General features: G+C 45.1%; 1 protein-coding gene across 1 annotated transcript in view; it reads left to right on the top strand.

Annotated features, from left to right (window-relative positions):
• Nucleotides 1-21,342, top strand: part of LOC134345040 (protein Daple-like) — a 255,263-nt gene that overhangs the window by 165,481 nt on the left and 68,440 nt on the right. Inside the window, exons 13-16 of the mRNA XM_063045180.1 lie at nt 5,233-5,417; nt 7,345-7,482; nt 9,475-10,545; nt 12,559-12,686. Of these exons, the coding sequence (XP_062901250.1) occupies nt 5,233-5,417; nt 7,345-7,482; nt 9,475-10,545; nt 12,559-12,686 (1,522 nt within the window). The remainder of the gene's footprint in view (nt 1-5,232; nt 5,418-7,344; nt 7,483-9,474; nt 10,546-12,558; nt 12,687-21,342) is intronic.

Raw genomic sequence — 21,342 nt, 5'->3', positions numbered from 1 at the left:
AGTGGAGTCAAGGGATATGGGGAGAAGGCAGGAACGGGGTCCTGATTGTGGATGATCAGCCATGATCACAGTGAATGGCGGTGCTGGCTCGAAGGGCTGAATGGCCCACTCCTGCACCTATTGTCTGTTGTAGACCTTAAGTGATAGCCAACAAGCCACAAATTTCTTCAAAAAAAAACAACCAGCAGAAAGCAGACCAAAGAATATATTTTTGGACGAGCCACATTATTCAGCATTTGGATAGTGCTGGTCTGAATTGGTGTTTCGTGACTCGGGAGAATTCATTAAAAGTTATTGCCTCATGAGCTTAGCAATCAACAAAACTCTGTGATGCACAAAAACCTTTTATTCCAGGAGCTTTTAGAAAGAATGGATTGAGTGCTGACCAATCTTTCCCTTTAGCAGTCCCCATTAATGAGTTCTAGAGAAGGACTTAACTTCTCAGGAGAGAGTATTTTGTTGCAGATCTGAGAGTGGCTGAACTCTTCACTTCCACAACAAAAAGCTCCTCAAAAAGCTGCAATCTGGTTTCCTTCAAAATTCGTTTCAAAGTAGGCTCAGTGTTTGATTTTGATTGTCCCCTGCCTTGGGGTCGAATGTACCGAATTTTCATCAGGTGATGAATTTGTGACCTGACTTCTCAAGCCTTTAGTGGGTTTTAATCCTGAAGGTACCATTGGTTTATTTAATAGGAAATCTCATACAAAGTAAGCCAAGCTCTGTCAAGTGGATAAACCTTTCCTTGCTCACATTGATAGCTGTGGAAATGCTGTTTACTTAGGGTCATAGAACACTACAGCATAGAAACAGGCCCTTTGGCCCATCTAGTCTGTCCTGAACTATCTTTCTGCCTAATCCCATCAACCTGCACCCAGACCATAGCCCTCCATATCCCTCCCATCTATGTACGTATCCAAGTATCTCTTAAGTTTTGAAATCAAACCCACATCCACCACTTCAGCTGGCAGCTCGTTCCACACTCTCACCACCCTCTGAGTGAAGAAGCTTCCCCTCGGGGAGGGAATGTCGACTCAGACCATGAGAAGCCTGCGTCGGGCATTTTCTTGCCTTACAAGGCGCAGATCAGAAGGCTGCGTGAGGTGCCACTCCTTGCACAGAAAGCTTCCCCTCAGGTTCCCCTTAAATATTTCAGCTTCAACCCCATACCCATGATTTCCAGTTCTAGTCTCACCCAACTTGCTTGCACTTACCCAATCTATAATTTTGTATACCTCTATCAAATCTCCCCTCATTCTCCTAAGTCCCAGGGCAAATCTTTCCCAATAATTCAGATCCTCAAGTCCCAGCAGCATCCTTGTAAATTCTCTCTCCACTCTTTCAAACTTATTGACATCTTTCCTGTCCATTTCTGACCATTGTAAAAAAAAGTTCCCGATTAGAGATGCATTTACTCAACATCTGCAACCTTCTGCTTTTTGCAATTGATAATACTCATTCATTATTAATGTTAGACCATAAGACATGGGAGCAGAATTGGACCATTTGGCCCATTGAGTCTGCTCTGACATTATATATTTATTATCCCTCTCAACCCCATTCATCCTGGGAAAATGTGAAGTGATTGATTTTGGAAAGTCGAATTTGAAGGCAGAATACAGGGTTATCAGCAGGATTTTTGGCAATGGAAAGAAAAGAGGGTGCAGAGGGTCCACATCCATCAACCCCTCAAAGTTTCTGCGCAAATTGATAGGGTTGTTAAGAAGTCGAATGGTGTGTTGCCTTTCATTAGTCATGGGACTGAGTTCAAGAGCCGCAAGATAATGTTGTAGCTCTGTAACCCTCTAGTTAGATCACACTTGGAGTATTTCTTTTTGGTACTTTGGTACATTGTGATGTGTTTATTTATTATAGGCCATATTTATGTGTACTTCACGTATATAGGTTACAAAGGAAAGAGTGGTGTCGTTGCTTTTGTTGCCAGTGGGAAGTCTGGGGTTCTGAGGGGAGATAAATCAACGGGATGGAATGGTGGAGAAGAATCGATGGGCCAAATGGCCTAATTCTGCTCCTGCGTCTTATGAAGCAAGGATGTGGTGGAGAATGTGCTTTTGTATAAGCTTCAGGAGTAACAGATTGTTTGATGAGTGCTGGGAGAGTAGAGTGAAGAAGCAATGGTAATAAGACCATAAGATGTACTGTAGAAGCAGAATTAGGCTATTCAGCCCATTAAGTTTGTTCCACCATTTGATTATGACTGATTTACTATCCCTGCCTTCTCCCTGTAACCTATGATGCTGTTACTAATCAACCTCTGCTTTAGAAAGGGTTCGCCCAGATAAAACTGCGTGCAGATCTAGTGCCAGCTATCCTACGGGAAACTTAACTACTAGATGGTTCAATTCTCTCTTTTGCCTCTATACCAGGTTAGATGACCAACTTGTACATCAATCAATCATCTAGCCTGAATCTGCTCCGATGTCTTGTGGTCTTATGAACCTTTACAAAACAGAGACTTGACCACAGCCGGCGTTCAGTTCTGGGCACGTGCCTCAGTAATGATTGAAGGCAGAACCTAGTTGGAAGGATAACTTCAAGAACGAAGGACCTTAGTTTGTGGTGCACTGGCGAAGCTGTAGTTCTCTTGTAGTGGAGAAGATTGAGTGGGACTCTGATATCAATATTTAGAACTGTGAAGAAATACAGAGTTCAGTTGTTTGACAACAGGGTCAGAAACCAGAGGAGTCAATGAAAGTAATTAGCAAAAAAAGAGCCAGAATCAGATGTATTGTCAATGACTTACTGTATGTGATGTAAAATTTGTTGTTTTGCAGCAGCAGTACAGTACAAAGACATGAAATCACTATAAATTGATCGAGGCTGAGAGGGAAATGGATCAGTCTTGATGAAACGGTGGAGCAGACTTGATGAGCCAAGTGGCCTAATTCTGCTCCCATATTTATGGTCTTAGGGGCTAAGTTACAAACGTAAATAGGAGAAACGCAGTAGTGATCATGAACAATTCAGAAATATGATGGCAGAGAGGAAAAAAACTGTTCCTAAAATGTTGAGTATGTGACTACAGACTCCTGAACCTCCTCTCTGATAGTAAGAATGAGAAAAGAGCATGTCCTAGGTGGTGAGGGTCCATAGCAACAGATACCGCCTTCACGAGACGCCACCTCTTGAAGACGTCCTCGATGGCCGGGATGGTTGTGCCCCTGATTGAGCTGGCTGAGTCGACAACTTTGTGTCACCTTTTGCAATCCTGCACGTTGAAGCTTCCATACCAGATGGTGATGCAACCAGTTAGAACATTCAGTCATGCTTAGAATGTCAGAGTAACTCAAGGAAGAGCATTTTTATGTGGAGAGTGATAAGGATCTGGAATGCATTGTCTGAAGGCTTTGTGGTGGCAGGTGCAATTACCATGTTCTGTAGAGAGCATGGTTAAGATCTTGAAAGCAAATAGTTTACGCACGGGATCCGGGAAAGAGTGGGGGAGATGGGACCAGCTGAATTACCCACATACAGAACCAGGATAGCAATGATGGGCCAAATTCTCCCTCCTGTGCTGTGTTTAGTTTAGAAGTTTCCATCTAATGTTTACAATGTCACGTCAGAAAATGGTTACATGATTCATGTTGTGGGTTATTAATTAGAGAACAGTGATTCAGAAACAGGTTCATTATCACTGACATGTCATGAAATTTGTTGTTTTACGGCAGCAGTGCAGTGCAACACATAAAATACTATAAAGTACAGTAAGAAATGTCATATAATATATATATCCACTCTAGATACATAGATAAGTAGTGCAAAAAAAAAGAGCAAAAATACTCACACTCTCCCTAGGCCTCCTGTCCCATGATCCTCTCATATCCCCTTTGCCATTCACCTGTCCAGCTCTTGGCTCCATCCCTCTCCCTCCTGTCTTCTCCTATCTTTTCGGATCTCCCCCTCCCCCTCCCACTTTCAAATCTCTTACTATCTTCTTTCAGTTAGTCCTGACGAAGGGTCTTGGCCCGAAACGTCGACTGTACCTCTTCCTAGAGATGCTGCCTGGCCTGCTGCTTTCACCAGCAACTTTGACGTGTGTTGCTGAGCAAAAATAGTGTTGTTCTCTTGAACCAGGTCAACACAACGTCAACATCAAATGTCTCCAGCAGCTGTGACGGTGGTCAAGCCAGATACATTAGGGACATTTAAGAGACTCTAAGATGGGCACATGGATGAAAGAGAAATGGAGGGCTATGTGGGAGGGAAGGGTTAGATTGACCTTGGGGTAGGATAAAAGGTCAGTCAACATCAGTGGTCTGTCGCAGCTCTGTTCTGGTTCATGGGCCGAGATCTCTGGCTTAACCTTTACCGTACCTCCAGCTTTGTAAAATCAGATTCTTCTCACTTCCGCTCGGATCTTTTGCCAATTGCTGTGCCTTCCATCTGTGAGTGAACTGCCTCTCCAAGCCCTTAACTCCCAGTTCCTTCCTCTCACTCATTCCATGAGTTCCTCCACTAAGCCTCCACTTACAAGTTTAGTTCATAGCCCATGATGTTGTGCTGACTCTTTAATCTACTCTAAGGTTAATCTTAACCCTTCCCTCCTATATAGCCCTCCATTTTCTATCATCCAAGTGCCTATCTAAGAGTCTCTTAAGTGTCCCTAATGTATCTGCTTCTGTCACCACCCCCAGCAGGACATTCCATGTTCTCACCACTCTGTGTGTAATAAAACTACCTCCGACTGTCCCTCTATACTTTGCTCCAATTGCTTTAAAATTATGTCCTCTTGTATAAACACTGCCATCCCGGGAAAAAGTCTCTGGCTGTCCAATCTATCAGTGCCTCTTATCATTTTATACACCTCTATCAAGTCACTCGTCAACCTCCTACCTCCTTCACTCCAGTGATTAAAGCCCTAGATTGTTCAGCCTATCCTCATAAGACATTTTCTCTAAAGCCACACAACATGCTGGAGGGACTCAGCAAGTGAGCAGCATCTGTGGAGGGGAATACAGTCGAACTTTTGGGCTGAAACCCTTCATCAAGACTTCATCGATGCTGCCTGACCTGCTGGGTTCCTCCAGCATTTTGTGTGCGTTCCTCTGGATTTCCAGCATCTGCAGAATCTCTTGAGTTTACAGTTTGCTCTCCAGTCCAGGCAGCATCCTGGTAAATCTCCTCTCTACTAAGATTCCAGATCCTTCCTATGACGAGTCGACAAGAACCGAGCACAGTAATCTAAGTGTGGCTTTGCTTTGATCTCCTTTGCAGCTGGCCGCAAGTCGTTTGTCCTTGAGATGAACGAGTCGGCGTCGAGCCGGATCCTGAAACTGGAGAAGGAAAACCAGAGCCTGCAAAATGGGGTTGAGGAACTCCGGCAAGCCTTGCTATCGGCGGAGGAGAGCAAGGCCAGAGCTGCGGAGCTGGAGGCGGAGAACAAGCTCCTCAGCAACAAGGTCTGAACTGGCATCTGAACCTTCTGGCTTCCAGCAGTCTACCAAGTTCCTAATGTCATTGTCCCTCACAGGAGGGGAGGAATCATTATCAAAATCAATTTTAATGTCACTGGCTTTGGTCGTGGCAACAGTATATTGCAATAGATAGACGGGTAGATCATGTGTGTGTGTGTGTGTGACTTTTAGAAGATAATCATTGATCCTGGGGAGGCTGATGCCCATGACGGCGCTGGCTGAATTTGCAACCTTCAGCAGATTTTTCCCATTCTGCACAGTGGCCCCTCCATACAAGCTGGTAATGCGGCCAATTAGAATGCTCTTCATGGTACGTCTGTAGAAAATTTGTTAGAGTCTTTGGTGATAATTCCAAACCTGCTCAAACCTTTCCAGCAAGAAATGACTATATCCCCATTTAAGACGTTAAGAAGTTGGGGCAGGAGTAGGCCATTTGACCCTTTGAGTCTGTCCCACCAATCAGTGGGATGGTGGCTGATCCAACATTCTTCAGAGTCCTGATGAAGGGTCACAGCCCGAAACATCAACTGTTGATTCCCCTCCATTGATGCTGCCTGACTTGCTGAGTTCCTCCAGCATCTTGTGTTTATTCCACAGGTCCACTGTCCTGCCTTTTTCCCATGCCACATGATTCTCTAAGCTCAGGAATCTGTCGATGTCAGCTTTAAATACACACATAGATTCTGTCACCATAGAACTCAGAGACTAGGAGTTACAAAGGCCCTCAAACCAACTAGAAAATTACTCTTCCTCATGCTTCAGATACCATTAAGCTGAAAAGAATGCAGCAGATCTATACTGGGACGTTGCTGCGACTCGAGGGATTGAGTGATAGAGAGAGGTCGAGCAGGCGGGCCTTTTATTCATTGGAGACTGAGAAGTTATTTTATTGAAGTGTATAAAATCATGAGGACTATAGACAAGGTGAATTTTTTTCCTAGGCTTGCGAAATCAATTCAAGTTAAGTTTATTGTCATTTAACTATATACATGTATACCGTCAAACGAGACAACGTTTCTCAGAACCAGGGTGTAAAGTACAGAAGTACCCATAATAAACATAACACACAATGAAAGTAAGGATTAAATCTACAGATGAATCACGCATAAGTTCGGCTGAAAGGCCTGCCTCCATGCTATATAAATCTGTCTCTGTTAACAATGTTTATACACCAGCTTTCTTGTAATAAGGGTCAATATTCCAGTAGTCTTCAATATTATCTGCTACTCTTGTGTGCTTAGTCCATAGTCATACAGTTATTTAGCATGAAACAGGCCATTTGGCCCAGCTCATGTCTTCCCACAAGCTAGTCACATCTGCTTACATTTGGTCCATAGCTCTCCAAACCATTCCTGTCCATGTACCTATCTAGATAGGTTTTGAATGTTGCTCATCTTCCTACCACAATACTATTTCTGGCAGCTTCTTCCAAATGCACACAACCCTTTGAATGAAGAAACTGCCTCTGATTTAAATCTCTCCCCTCCAATTTCAACGAGATCCCCCCTCATTGTTCTAAACTCCAGTGAGTACAGTCCCAGAGCCATCAAACACTCTTCATATGTAACCTTTTCATTCCCAGGATAATTCTTGTGAACCTCCTCTGGACCCTCTCCATTGTTAGCGGATTCTACCTCAGATAAAAGGCCCAAAACTGTTTACAATACTCCCAAGTGCAGTCTGATCAATGCCTTATAAAGCTTCAGCATTACATTTTTGCCTTTATGTGACTTCTCTAACCCAGGTGATTTGTCTAACCCTTTCCTCCGACATAGCCCTCCTTTTTGCTATCTGCCATGTGCCTAACAAGAGTTCTAAGATACTTCAGGATGTTAGGCGAAAGGCACTAAAGATGTTGGCTTCATCCTTCCAGAGGGACCAAGTTGACTTGTATTCTCTGCCTTGCCGTCAGGTGGGGAGCCTCCATACGGAACTCGAACAGGAGAAGCAGAGCAACCAAGACATGGGCACCCTGAGCGAGGAACTTCTGCAGGACAAGGCCAGGCTACAGGAGAGCCTGGACGTTCTTCAGGCTGAGAGAGAGCGGCAGGTAACACAAAACACGAGCAGTATTGTGTCGGAATGTGTGTGGTGACATTTCGGACCAAGACCCTCATCAGGACTGGAATACTTAACATCTCCAGCATCAGAACAATCCCTTGCGTTAGGGAACAGGGGGATACAGGTCTCATGCAGCCTGGTGAGCCTAGTCTTTCATCAGGATTCCTCTGTAGATGCTGCCGGACCTGAGTTTCTCCAGCAATTTGTGTTTGTTGCTCTGGATTTCCAGCAGCTGCAGAATCCGACTGGTGAGCCGATTGCATTGGTTAGTAAATGCTCTGCCGTACCATGTGATTACTGAAAAGCGGGTATTCAGGGCCCCGAGCAGTTCACCTGTGAGTCTGTTGGGGTTGTCTGCTGGATCCAGTGCTCCTGGTGCAGACTCCCCACATCGGTGAAACCTGGTGCATATTCGTCGAGCACCTGAATAGACGAGATTTTGTGGTCGTCATCCATTTTAATTTTACTTTCCATTCCCATTCCGATGTTGCAATGTGCCCTTGTTTACTGTCACACTGTGGCCTCTCTCAGGTTTGAGGAGTAATACCTCACATTCTGTTGGATAGTCTGCAGTCTGATGGTATGAACATCGATTCTTCCAGCTTCCAGCAATTCCTCCCCTTCTTGTTTTCCCATTCCCCACTCTGGCTCTCCTCTCCCCACTTTTCTTCTCCTTACCTGCCTATCATCTCCCTCCAGTGCCTTCCTTCCCTTCCTCCCATGGTCCACTCACCTCTCCTATCAGATTCCTCCACCTTCCCCCTCACCTCTTCCACCTATACCCTCCCAGCCTCTCACTTCATTCTCCCTCCCCCACCCACTCACCTTCCCCCTCACCTGGTTTCACCTATCCCTACCTTCTTGTCCTCCTCTCCTTTCCCTACCTCCTTATTCTGACTACTTCGTTCTTCCTTTCCGGTTCGATGAAGGGTCTCGGCCCAAAGCATTGACTGTTTATTCCTCTCTATAGATGCTATTTGACATGTGGAGTTCCTCCGGCACTTTCTCAGGTGCGTTCAGGGGCATACCCCAGAGAGATGAAGTTAAATTGGTTTATTATTGTCACATGTACCAAGGGACAGTGGAAAAACTTTCTCCTGCATAAGATCCATCCAGATCATTTCATCTCATCAGTTCATTGGCAAAGTACAACGGAAAAGCAATAAAATAATAGAGTATAGTTTAACCACAAGAGATTCTGCAGATGCTGGAAATCCAGAGCAATCTAAGCAACACACACAAAATGCTGGAGGAACTCAGCAGACTGGACAGCATTTATGGAAAAGACTAAACAGTCGATGTTTCTGGCCAAGTCCCTTCATCAAGACTACTCTGATACCTAATAAAGAGGGGACTGAGTGTATGCTCATGGCCTTCTGCTACTGCAGCCCATCGATTTCAAGGTTCAATGTGTTGCGTGTTCAGAGATGCTCTTCTGTATATCACTGTTGTAACGTGGTTACTTGAATTACTGTTGCCTTTCTGTCAGATTGAGTCAGTCCGACCACTCTCCTCTGACCTCCCTTATTAACAAGACGTTTTCGCCCCCAGACCTGCTGCTCACTGCGTGTCTTTTTGCACCATTCTCTGTAACTAGTAGATTGAGCATGAAAATCACAAGCAATCAGCTGTTTCTGAGAGACTCAAACCACTCTGACTGGCACCAACAGTCATCTCTCAGTCAAAGTCACCTGCATCACATTTTTTTCCCACGTTCGTGAAGTTTTGTGTGAACAACAACTGAACCTCTTGACAGTGTCTGCATGCTTTTATGTATTGAGTTGCCGCCTCATGTTTGGCTGATTAGATATGTGCATTAACGTACAGATGTACCCAATAAAGTGGCCATTGTGTGTATAAAGGAGAGGAAAGAATATTGTATGCATAGAGATTGTGTTTAATCTTGCTCAACATGTGAGTTTTCTGTAACTTTCAGTAGTGCAGTGACCTTTTGATACGTTCTCCTTTTTCTTGTCTCCAGGTAAAGGCGCTGGAGAAGGAGAATGAACATTTAAACCAGGCCATCACTTCACTCAGGGAACGTTCGGAAATCAGTGCAGAAGCGAGGGTGAAGGACATCGAGAAGGAGAACAAAATCCTCCACAAGACTATCTCAGAGACCACCAACCAGTTAGCCAAGTTGGAGTTCGAGAAGAAGCAGGCCCACAGGGAGATTCTGCAGTACAAGGAGAAGGAGGAGCGGACTGAAGCGCTGGAGAAGGATGTCTCCAGGCTCGAGCAAGACAATGAGCAGCTTCAAAAACACGTTGCTTCCTTGAAGATCACGTGTGAGAGTGTCAGCACTTTGGAGCAAGAGGTTTCGAACCTCGAGCTGGAGAACAGCAAGTTGAAAAAGTCTCTCAACAGCCTGCAAAACTCCCTGATCAAGTTGGAATCAGTGAAGAAGGACAATAAGCAGCTGGACGAGGAAAACGTGGAGCTGAGGAGGACGGTGGAGACCATGAAGTTTGCGAGGACAAAGCTTATCAAAGAGGAAATGGAGAAGCGTGAGCTGGAAAAGGAGAAGGATGAACTCAGGAAAAGCGTGGAGCTGTTGAAGTCCTTGAACCGGAAGTCGGAGCGGCTGGAGATAAGCTACCAAGGTCTGGAATCAGAAAATCAGAGACTTCAGAAGGTGCTAGACAACAGTGAATCTAAAGTCCGCCAACTAGAAAAGGAGCTCCAGGATACTGAGAATGAGAACCATGTCCTGCAGAGGAACCTGGAGGAGCTGAAGGTCTCCAGCAAGAGACTGGAGGTGCTGGAGAAGGACAACAAGACTCTGGAGCACGACACGGCGCAGCTGGAGAAGGAGAAGGCAACGCTGGACAGGGAGAACAAGCGGCTGTGGCAGCAGGTAGAGCTGAAGGACGCAATCCTGGATGAGAACAGCCAGAAGCTGTTGAGCCTGGAGAAGGAGAGGCGAGCGCTGGAGAAGGACGTGGGCAGGTACAAGGAAAGCACCAACAAACTGAAGGAGCTGGAGGTCGACTACAAAGAAGTGGTCAAGCAGTCCACCATCAACACGAGGACACTTGCGACTCTCAGAGAGGTAGGACATCCCTCAGTTACTACAAACATCAGCGGGAATGCCAGCATTAGAACACTACAGCAGAGTAGGCCTTTCCTCATACAGTCATACTGCAATAAACCCTACAGCCAACCATCAACCACCCATTCACACAAACCCTACTCTAGTCCCATGAGACATAGAAACAGAATTCAGCCCTCAAGTCTGCTCCACCGTTCCATCATGGCTGATTATCTTCTCTTTCAATCCCATTCTCCTGCCTTCTCCCCATAACCTTTGAAATCTTTACTAATCAAGAATCTGTCAACCTCCGCTTTAAATATACTCAATGACTTGACCTCCACAGCTGTCTGTCACAATGAATTCCACAGATTCAGATGAGGAAATTCCTCTTCAACTCTGTTCTAAAGAGATATCCTTATATTCTGATGCTGTGCCCTCTGGCCCTAGATGCCCTCACTAATAGAAACATTTTCTCCACATCCACTCTATCTAGACCCTTCAATATTTGATAGGTTTCACTGAGGTCCCCCCTCATTCTTCTAAACTCTAGTGAGTACAGCCCAGAGCCATCAAATGGTCCTCATACATTAAAACTCCTCCCTCTCCCTCCCTCCCCCTCTCCCCCTCCCCCTCTCCCCCCCTCTCCCTCTCCCCCCCCCCTCCCCCTCCCCCCTCCCCCCTCCCCCCTCCCCCCTCCCCCCTCCCCCTCTCCCCCCTCCCCCCCTCTCCCCCCTCTCTTCCCCCTCTCCCCCTCTCCCCCTCTCCCCCTCTCTCCCTCTCTCCCCTCCCCCTCCCCCCTCCCCCTCTCCCCCTCCCCCTCTCTCCCCCTCCTCTCCCCCCTCCCCCTTTCTCCCCCTCCCCCTTTCTCCCCCTCCCCCCTCTCCCCCTCCCCCTCCCCCCTCCCCATCCCCCTCCCCCCTCCCCCTCTCCCCCCCCTCTCCCCCTTTCCCCCTCCCCCCTCCCCTTCCTCCCCTTCCTCCCCCTCTCCCCCTCTCCCCCTCTCCCTCTCTCTCCCCCTCTCTCCCCTCTCTCCCCTCTCTCCTCTCTCCCCTCTCTCCCCTCTCTCCTCTCTCCCCTCTCTCCCCTCTCTCCTCTCTCCCCTCTCCCCCTCCCCTCTCCTCCTCTCTTCCCCTCTCCCCCTCCCCCTCTCTCCCCCCTCCCCCTCTCCCCCCTCCTCCTCTCCCCCTCTCCCCCCCTCCCCAACTCTACCCCCTCTCCCCCCTCTCCCCCTCCCCCTCCTCTCTTCACCCACCCAGACAGCCACAATTTCTTGCATTTGACCTATATCCCTCTGAGCTCCACCTGCCTTGACCACTTCCTCTGGCTCTTTGGCCCATAGACTCAAACTGTCTGTGCGGGAAAAGTTGCCCCTCACGTCTCTTTTAAACATTTCCCCTCTCACCCTAAACATATGACCGTAGTTTTGGACTCCCCGAGCCTGTTACTGTCCACCTCTGCCTCTCAAAATGTATACACTTCCACGATGTTGTCTCTTATTCTCCTACCTTTAAAGGAAGAAAGACCTAGCCTGGTATGGAGTGCTAAGGCCCAGGTGCAAGTTGATGGGTCTGGGGAGAATCATAGTTCAGCACAGATTAGTTGGATTGAAGGGCCTGTTTCTTTGCCGCAGTGACTCTAGCTTCCCCATAACTCTCTATCATATTTCCAGAAGCATTGCCTTCTTTCTTACTAAGTCTGAGATATGCTACCCTGAAACGTTCTCTTTAAAACACATCCACAATACTTCACAGATTGGTTGGGGCGTGGAATACACTGCCTGAGTCAGTGGGTGGAGGTAGATACACTAGTGAAATTTAAGAGACTACTAGACAGGTATATGGAGGAATTTAAAGTGGGGGGGGGTTATATGGGAGGCAGAGTTTAAGGGTCGGCACAACATTGTGGCCGAAGGGCCTGTGCTGTACTGTTCTATGTTCTATGTTATTTTTTCTAGTTATTGGATTACTGGTGGTGGAAATGTTGGTAATCTGGTTACAGTGGTCACTGCTGAACTGTAGGTCTCTATTCCAGGAACTCTTCCATGAGAAGCTGAGGAGCCAGGAACTCTCTAATGAGTTGGAAAAGCTCAATCAGGAGTTGGAGAAAATTGGACTAACCAAGGAAAGACTTCTGCAAGAGGAACACAACAATGATGATAAGTAAGAGCAATCCCCTAATTCTTCAAAGAATTTATTCTTTATAATTCTTAATTGTAATTATAATTCTTCACAGAATATTTAGGAAAATGGGATTAGCTCAGGGAGGCAAGCCTTTAACATTTATGTGGAGCACTGTTGCAAGGAGGCAGCATCCATCATCAAAGACTGTCACCATCCAGGCCTTGTTCTTTTCTTGTTGGAACCATTGGGCAAGGGCTACAGGAGCCTTGAGTCCCACACCAACAGGTTCAGGAACAGTTATCACCCCACAGCCATCAGGCTTCTGAACCAGAGTGAATATCTTCACTCACCTCAACTTTGAACTGATTCCACGACCGACAGGCTCACTTCCAAGAATTCATGCTCTCAGTTCTTATTTTTATTTGCATAGTTTCTCTCCTTTTGCACATTGTTTTTAGCTTGTCCATCTTTATCTGTTTATGCATGGTTTTTCATAAATGTTATTATATTTGAAAAAGGATCTAGTGCTTTCCCAGAGAATGCAACAAATAAACTCTTCTCGGGCGTCTATCGGTTTAAAATGGATACCTGCACCTGACTTTCATAAATACCCATAAGAAAATGAATCTCAAGGTAGAATATGTTGACATATACATATGTCGATAATAGTAGTTCATAGTTGAACTATGAACTTTCATTTCAGGGGTGGTGGTAAAAACAGATACATTAGGAGCATTTGAGAAACTTTTTGATAGGCACATGGTTGATAGAAAAATGGAGGTTATGGTGGAGGGAAGGATTAGGTTGATCTTGGAGAAGGTTAAAGGATCAAAAGGGCCGATGTTATTTCCTTCTTGTGTTGATGTAATTTGAAACAATCATTCTTGATGCTGATAGAGGTGTTGAAGCTCTTTGCGTCCATGCTGGGCTTTTCTTAAAAAAAAGGCAATTGCCCGAATCTCACGGTTTGTAACTTTGTAGGTTAGACCTCGTCAATTGTTCATCCTCATAAAGGCAAAAAAACAAACTGCTGGAGGAACTCAGCAGGTCGGGCAGCATTTGCAGAGGGAACTGAACAGCTGACATTTCAGGTTGAGACTTTTCATGGACAGTACAGGCCCTTCAGCCAATGATGTTGTGTCAACCTTTTAACCTACTCGAGAATCAATCCAACTCTTCCCTCCCACATAGACCTCCGTTTGTCTTTCATCCATCTGCCTGTCTCAGAGCCATGTCCCTAGCGTATCTGCTTTTACCACCATCCCTGGCATCCATTATTCTCTGTGTAAAGAACTTACCTCTGACATCCAGGTAATTATCTGACTAAACGATAACAGGAACCGGAGCATTAAGATGCTGGAATCTGGTGCAAAACAAAAGAGCTACTGGAGGAACAGAATTGGCACATGGGTGAAAGAAAAATGGAGGGTTACATGGGAGGGAAGTATTAGATTCATCTTGGAGTCAGATGAAATGCCTTACAAAAGTATTCAGCCCACATCCCTTTGTTCACATAAACGAGTATTACAACCAGGGATTTCGATCAATTTAACTGAGAATTTTATTTGTGACTCTCGTGCTCCTTTTTTTCACTGTAGAGCCCAAAAATCATGGAAATTTGTAAAGCATGAAAAACTAAACTTCAAAACTGAAATATCAACAGTTCAAAAGTCTTCATTTCCCTTTGCTCAGCATTTAGTTGAACCACCTCTCAAAGCTACTACAGCCAGTAGTCTCTTAAGATAAGTCTCATTTAGCTTTGCACAACATTATGGAACAAGATTTGTCCATTCCTCCGTGCAAAATTGCTCAAACTGCGCCAGGTTAGTTGGGGAGTGGTGGTGCACAGCAATCTTGAGGTCTTGCCAGAGATGTTCAGTCGGGTGAAGGTCAAGAGTCTGACTGGGCCACATCATTTTTCTTCATTTGAAGCTATTCCATGGTTGCTCTGGCAGTGTGCTTTGGGTCGTTATCCTGCTGAAAGATGAACTTCCTCACCAGTTTAAATTTTCTGGCAGAGGCTAGCAGATTTTTATCTAGGATCTGTCTGTATTTAGTAGCAGTCATCTTCCCATCAATCCTGACCAGACTTCCAGTACCTTTTGCTGAAAAGCATCTCCACAGCATGATGCTACCTCCGCCATACTTTACAGTGGGGATGGTGTCATCTTGCTGATCCGCAGAATTGGATGTATGCCACACGTACCACTTAGTGTTGAGGTCAAAAGGTTCCACTTTAGTCTCATCCAACCACAAGACCTTCTTCAACATCTTTACAGTATCTTCTAAGTGACACTTTGCAAAGTCTTTGCGGGCAAGGATATGCTTTTTTTTTCCAGCCAGGGCTTCTTTCTTGCCACTCTTCCATAAATACACTTTTTGTGCAAGGCCTTGGAGATTGTGGAGCCATAAACTTCATCTCCAGTTGCAGACACTGACTTCTGATCTCTCTCGGTGTGACCATTGGCATCACAGTAGCCGCCATTCATCTCCAGCGACTAAGTTAACAGGGACAGCCTGACCTGGGCAGTGTGGCTGTGCTTTCATATTTTTTCCACTTTTTCACAATGGACTGCACTGAGCTCTGAGATTTGTTCGGTGTCTTTGAGATGGTCTTGTACCCTTCCCCAGATTTGTGCTTCTCCATGATCATTTCCCTGACTTGTCTTGAATGCTCTTTTGTCTTCATTTTGGTTTGGTCTGTTGAAAATCTATAATACTGTTGGACCTTACAGAGAGAGGGGAATAGGGGGAATCTATTCAGGTGATCCTCCAATTTTCCACATCAACAAATTGGGTGAGTTGGTAAGGTAATACAGTATATTTCACCTGATAAAAGTCAGTGTAGTAATTACAAAGAGGATGAATACTTTTTCAGCCTCACCATTTTGGTTTTTAATTTTTTCGTAAATTATTGACAGGTTTTGGAATAATTTATTTAATTTGACATGATGCACAATGTTTTGTAGATTAGCTCAAAAATCCTACTTCAATATATTTTAAATTTCGAAAATAAGACAGCAAAATGTGGAGATAGTCATGGGGGCTGAGCACTTTTTCAAGGCACTGTAGAAGGTCAGTACAACATCATTGGCTGGAGTGCCTGTTCAGTGCTATAATGTTCTCAGTTCTTAGTTCCAGACCCTCTCTCAAGAATTGAGAGCAAGAATACCTTTCCTCAAAACTCCCCTGTAATCCTTCTACCTTTTACTTTAAGCCTATGTTATTGACTGCTTTGTCAAGGAAAATAGATCTTTCATATTTACGCCATCTTATTTATTGATTTATTGAGCTACTTCGCAGAATAGGCCCTTCTGACTCTTGAAGCCACACCACCCAATAATCCCCTGATTTAATCTGAGCCTAATCACAGGACAATTAACAATGGCCAATTAACCTACCAACTCGTATGTCTTTGGGCTGTGGGAGAAAACTAGAGCACCTGGAGGAAACCCACACAGTCACATGGGGAGAGCATACAAACTCCTTACGGACAGTGGCGGGAATTGAACCTGGGTCACCTGTACTGGAAAGTGTTGTGCCACCCAGAATCATTTTATACACCTTTTATTCCAAAAAAATTAAAGCCCAGTCTAAGCAGCCTCTCGCCATCACTATAACCTTTAGCCCTTGAAACAGTGTCAGATCGTCTGTGGGAATCACTGGTAGATGTTGTGAAACAAAACTTCTTGTTTTTACTCCCCATGTCTGCCTATCGTCCCAGTGATTACTACCACTGAGGATGTGTGCAGGAAACCACCAACACATTTTGGGTCAATTGTTTCCTTTAAGAGCAAGATGAAATGACATGTGAGCTGACTGAGGGGAGGTGGTAGCTGTCACAGGGTAGGCTTCACAAAATTGGCAATCTATTAGAAACATGCATATTTTAAGACACCTTACACAAAACGCTGGAGGACCTCAGCAAGTCAGGCATCATCAATGGGGGGAATAATCAATCGATGCTTTTGAGAGCATTGATTAGCATCTTGTGTGTGTTGCTCTGGATTTCCAGCATCTGCAGAATCTGTTGTGCTTATATCTTAAGACAGTTTGGAATCGGAGTTGGCTTATTATTGGCACATGTACCAAGATACAATGAAAAGCATGTCTTGCACACTGTTCATGCAGATCAAATCATTACACAGTGCATTGAGGTAACACAAGGTAAGACAAAACAGAGCAAAGCATAATAGCCATAGAGAAAGTGCAGAGCAGGTAATCAATAAACATAGAACATTGAAAAGTACAGCACAGAACAGGCCCTTTGGCCTGTGATGTTATGCCAACCTTTTAACGTAATCGCTAAGATCAATCTACCCCTTCCCTCCCACATGGCCCTCCATTTTTCTATCATCCATCTGCCTATCTAAGAGTTTCTTAAATGTCCCTCATGTATCTGCCTCTACCACCAACCCCTGGCAGCATGTTCCATTACACTCTGTGTAACATCCTACCTCTGACGTTCCCCCACCCCTCCTCCCATACTTTCCTCCAATCACCTTAAAGTTATCTCCCCTCATATTAACTATTTATGGCCTGGGAAAAGTCTCTCTGTCCAATCGATCTATGCCTCTTATCATCTTATACACCCCTATCAAGTCACCTCTCATCCTCATTTATTCCAAAGAGAAAAACTCCAATTTGCTCAACCTATCCTCATAAGACACATCCTGGTGAACCTCCTCTGCACTCTAAAGCTTCCACATCCTTCCTATCACAAGGTGATCAGAAACGAACACAATAATGAAGGCCAATACACCATATGCTTTCTTAGTAAATTATAATTACTATAAGTTACAAAAAAGTGTAATAATGGGGTGCAGAGGAGATTTATCAGGATGCTACTTGGATCAGAGAGTATGTTTTATGAGAATAGGTTTAAATGAACTTGACCTTTTTTCCTTGGAGCGTCGGAGGATGAGAGGTGACCTTATAGTCATAGTCATAGTCATATTTTATTGATCCCGGGGGAACTGGTTTTCGTTACAGTTGCACCATAAATAATAAATAGTAAAAGAACCATAAATAGTTAAATAGTAATATGTAAATTATGCCGGTAAATTATGAAATAAGTCCAGGACCGGCCTATTGGCTCAGGGTGTCTGACCCTCCAAGGGAGAAGTTGTAAAGTTTGATGGCCACAGGCAGGAATGACTTCCCATGACGCTCTGTGTTGCATCTCGGTGGAATGAGTCTCTGGCTGAATGTACTCCTGTGCCCACCCAGTACATTATGTAGTGGATGGGAGACATTGACCAAGATGGCTTGCAACTTAGACAGCATCCTCTTTTCAGACACCACCGTGAGACAGTCCAGTTCCATCCCCACATCATCACTGGCCTTACGAATGAGTTTGTTGATTCTGTTGGTGTCTGCCACCCTCAGCCTGCTGCCCAGCACACAACAGCAAACATGATAGCACTGGCCACCACAGACTCGTAGAACATCCTCAGCATCATCCGGCAGATGTTAAAGGACCTCAGTCTCCTCAGGAAATAGAGACGGCTCTGACCCTTCTGGTAGACAGCCTCAGTGTTCTTTGACCAGTCCAGTTTTTGTCAATTCGTATCCCCAGGTATTTGTAATCCTCCACCATGTCCACACTGACCCCCTGGATGGAAACAGGGGTCACCGGTACCTTAGCTCTCCTCAGGTCTACCACCAGCTCCTTAGTCTTTTTCACATTAAGCTGCAGATAATTCTGCTCACACCATGTGACAAAGTTTCCTACTGTAGCCCTGTACTCAGCCTCATCTCCCTTGCTGATGCATCCAACTACGGCAGAGTCATCCGAAAACTTCAGAAGATGACAAGACTCTGTGCAGGTTATAGAGGTGTATAAGATGGATGAGAGGCATTGATTGTGTGGATAACCGGAGGTTCTTTCCCAGGGCTGAAATGGCTAACAAAAGGGGGCACAGTTTTAAGATGTTTGGAATTAGGTACAAGGGGAGTGTCAAAGCTAAGTTTTTCACAGAGTGTGGTGGTTGCGAGGAATGTACTGCCAGTGACGGTGATAGAGGCAGATGCAATTGGGTCTTTTAAGAGACTCTTCGATAGGTACAAGGAGCTTAGAAAAATAGATGGCAACACATTAGGGAAATTCTAGGCAGCTTCTAGAGTAGGTTGCACGGTCAGCACAACACTGTGGGCCGAAGGGCCTGTAATGTGCTGTAGATTTCTATGTTTCTGTAACATGATAAGAGGCATTGATGAAGTGGACAGCCAGAGACTTTTTGCAAGGGAAGAAAGGGTGAACTTGAGAGAGCATAATTTTAAGGTGAAGAAGATAGGTGGAGGGGTAGGCAGTGCTGAGGAAGCAATGCGATTGCAGCAGGACTTAGACAAATTGGATAAATGGACAAAAAAGTGGCAGATGGAATACAGTGTTGGGAAATGTATGATAATGCATTTTGGTAAAAGGAACAATAGTGTGGACTATTATCTAAATGGGGAGAAGGTTCAAACTTCACAGTTGCAGAGGGACTTGGAAGTCCTTGTGCAGGACTTCAAGAGGGTTAATTCACAGGTTGAGTCTGTCAAAGAAGGCAAGTGAAATGTTGGCATTCATCTCAAGGGGAATAGAATATAAAAAGCAAGGACATAATGTTGAGACTTTATAAGGCATTAGTCAGGCTGCACTTGGAGTATTGTCAACAGTTTTGGGCCCCATTACTCAGAAAGGATATATTGTCATTGGAAAGAGTCCAGGGAGGTTCACGAGGATGATTCCGGGAATAAAGAGGTTAACATATAAGGAGCATTAGGCAGCTTTGAGCCTGTACTCATTGGAATTTAGCAAAATGTGAGTGGGGGGATCACATTGAAACCTACCAGGTGTTGAAAGGACTAGATAGGGTGGATGTGGAGAGGATGTTTCCTATGTGGGGGTATCCAGAACTAGAGGCTACAGCCTCAAATTGAGGGGTGACCTTTTAGAACACAAGTAAGGAGAATTTTCTTTTTTAGCCAAAGAGTGGTGAATGTCCCGAGTGTCCTGCTACGGTCCACGGTGGAGTCCAAGTCCGCGGGTATATTCAAAGCGGAAGTTGATAGATTCCTGACTGGCTGGTGCGTCAAGGGATATGGTGAGAGGGCAGGTGTATGAGGTTGAATGAATATGGGATCAGCCATGATGAAATGGCAGAGTGGACTCGATGGGCTGAATAGCCTAATTCTGCTCCTATGTCTTATGGATGAGGAAATTATTGGGGGAGGGACTTGTCAGGGGTAGGTATTTTACACAGAGGTGTGGGTGTGTAAAATGTGATGCTAGGGTTGGTGATAGAAGCAGATTCACTCAGGATATTTAAGAGGCTCTTAAATAGGGACATGGAAGAAAGAAAAATGGAGGCCATGTTGGAGAGAAGGGATATTAGAGTAGGTTAAAAAGTTGGCACAATGTCATGGGTCGAAGGTACTGTACTGTTCTAAGCTAGTAAGGTTATGCTTTTGCACTATACTGCAAATTTCATGCCTTCAAAGTCAGTGAAATTAAATCTGATTCTGATTCTGAAGATCTATGTTCAATTCTTTCTCAGTCTTTCACTGGGACCCCTCCCCCCAGTCCTCTTGTGGTCCAGTTCAGGCTGAACTTCTTTGGTGTGAGACTGTGAGTGAGGTGATAGTGAAATGAGGCTCTGCAGCCAGCAGCTGTTCAGGACGCCGCGTCTCGCCGCGAGCAGGACTAGCCAGGCTCTGGAGCGGCCGCCCTCATAACATCGTCAGTCCGGCGTCTGAGCTGGGACTGTTCTCGCTGTGGTCAACCGCCCCATCTAGTGGCTCTAGCAGGAATTGACGAAACATGGCCAAAGTATGCTGTAAATTTGACCCTTCAATCAATAATCTGTGCAGATGAATGACACTGGATTCGACTGGGGCCTTGTTTTTTAACTCCGTAGTTACCTGTTTAACTGAATGGATTTCATCAGTCTTTAATTTCCAGTTTCAAGAACGTGAACCTCGACGCTTGGACACGTAGGAAAATCAGAATCAGGTTTATTTTCACTGATGTATGTTGTGAAATTAGTTTTTTTGGCAGCAGTACAGTGCAATGCAGAAGAAGTTACTGTAAATTACAATTTAAAAAACCAGATAAGTGCTGCAGAAGAGTAAGAGTGATGCTGTGATCATGGACTGTTCAGAAACCTGATGGCAGAGAGGAAGAAGCTGTTCCTAAAACATCGCATGCATATTCAGGCACGTGTAGCTCCTTACAGTCGACATTTCAGGTTGGGGCCCTTCAGCAGGACAGTATTAGTGATATATTATTTAAATGGAATTATGAGTTCATTTCTGTCTTTGCCATTCACCCGTCAGACGTTTGAGTACAAAAATCTATCCTGATGCTTGTAACAGAGTCCAAGGGAGTGTGTGTTGTCTTAGAACATAGCACAGTACAAGCCCTTCATTCCAAGATGTGCCAACTTTATAACTTACACCAAGATCAATCCTCTCTCTCCTACACAGCCCGTAACCCTCCATTTTTCTATCATCCATGTGCCCATCTTAGAGTCCTCTAAATATCCCCTAATATATCAGCCTCTACCACCATTCCCGGCAGTGCAGTCCACACACCCACCACTCTGTGTATTAAACCTACCTCTGACTTTCCCCCTTAAACTTTCCTCCACTCATCTTAGATGGACATTGTTTGTCACCCTGGGAGAAGGGCAGTGACAGTCCACTCTGC

Source organism: Mobula hypostoma, chromosome 1 (genome assembly GCF_963921235.1).
Source record: "Mobula hypostoma chromosome 1, sMobHyp1.1, whole genome shotgun sequence".
In the NCBI taxonomy this organism is placed as follows: Eukaryota; Metazoa; Chordata; class Chondrichthyes; order Myliobatiformes; family Myliobatidae; genus Mobula; species Mobula hypostoma.
The sequence above is the reverse complement of the archived record's forward strand: the minus strand, read 5'-3'. Positions and strand labels throughout refer to the sequence as shown.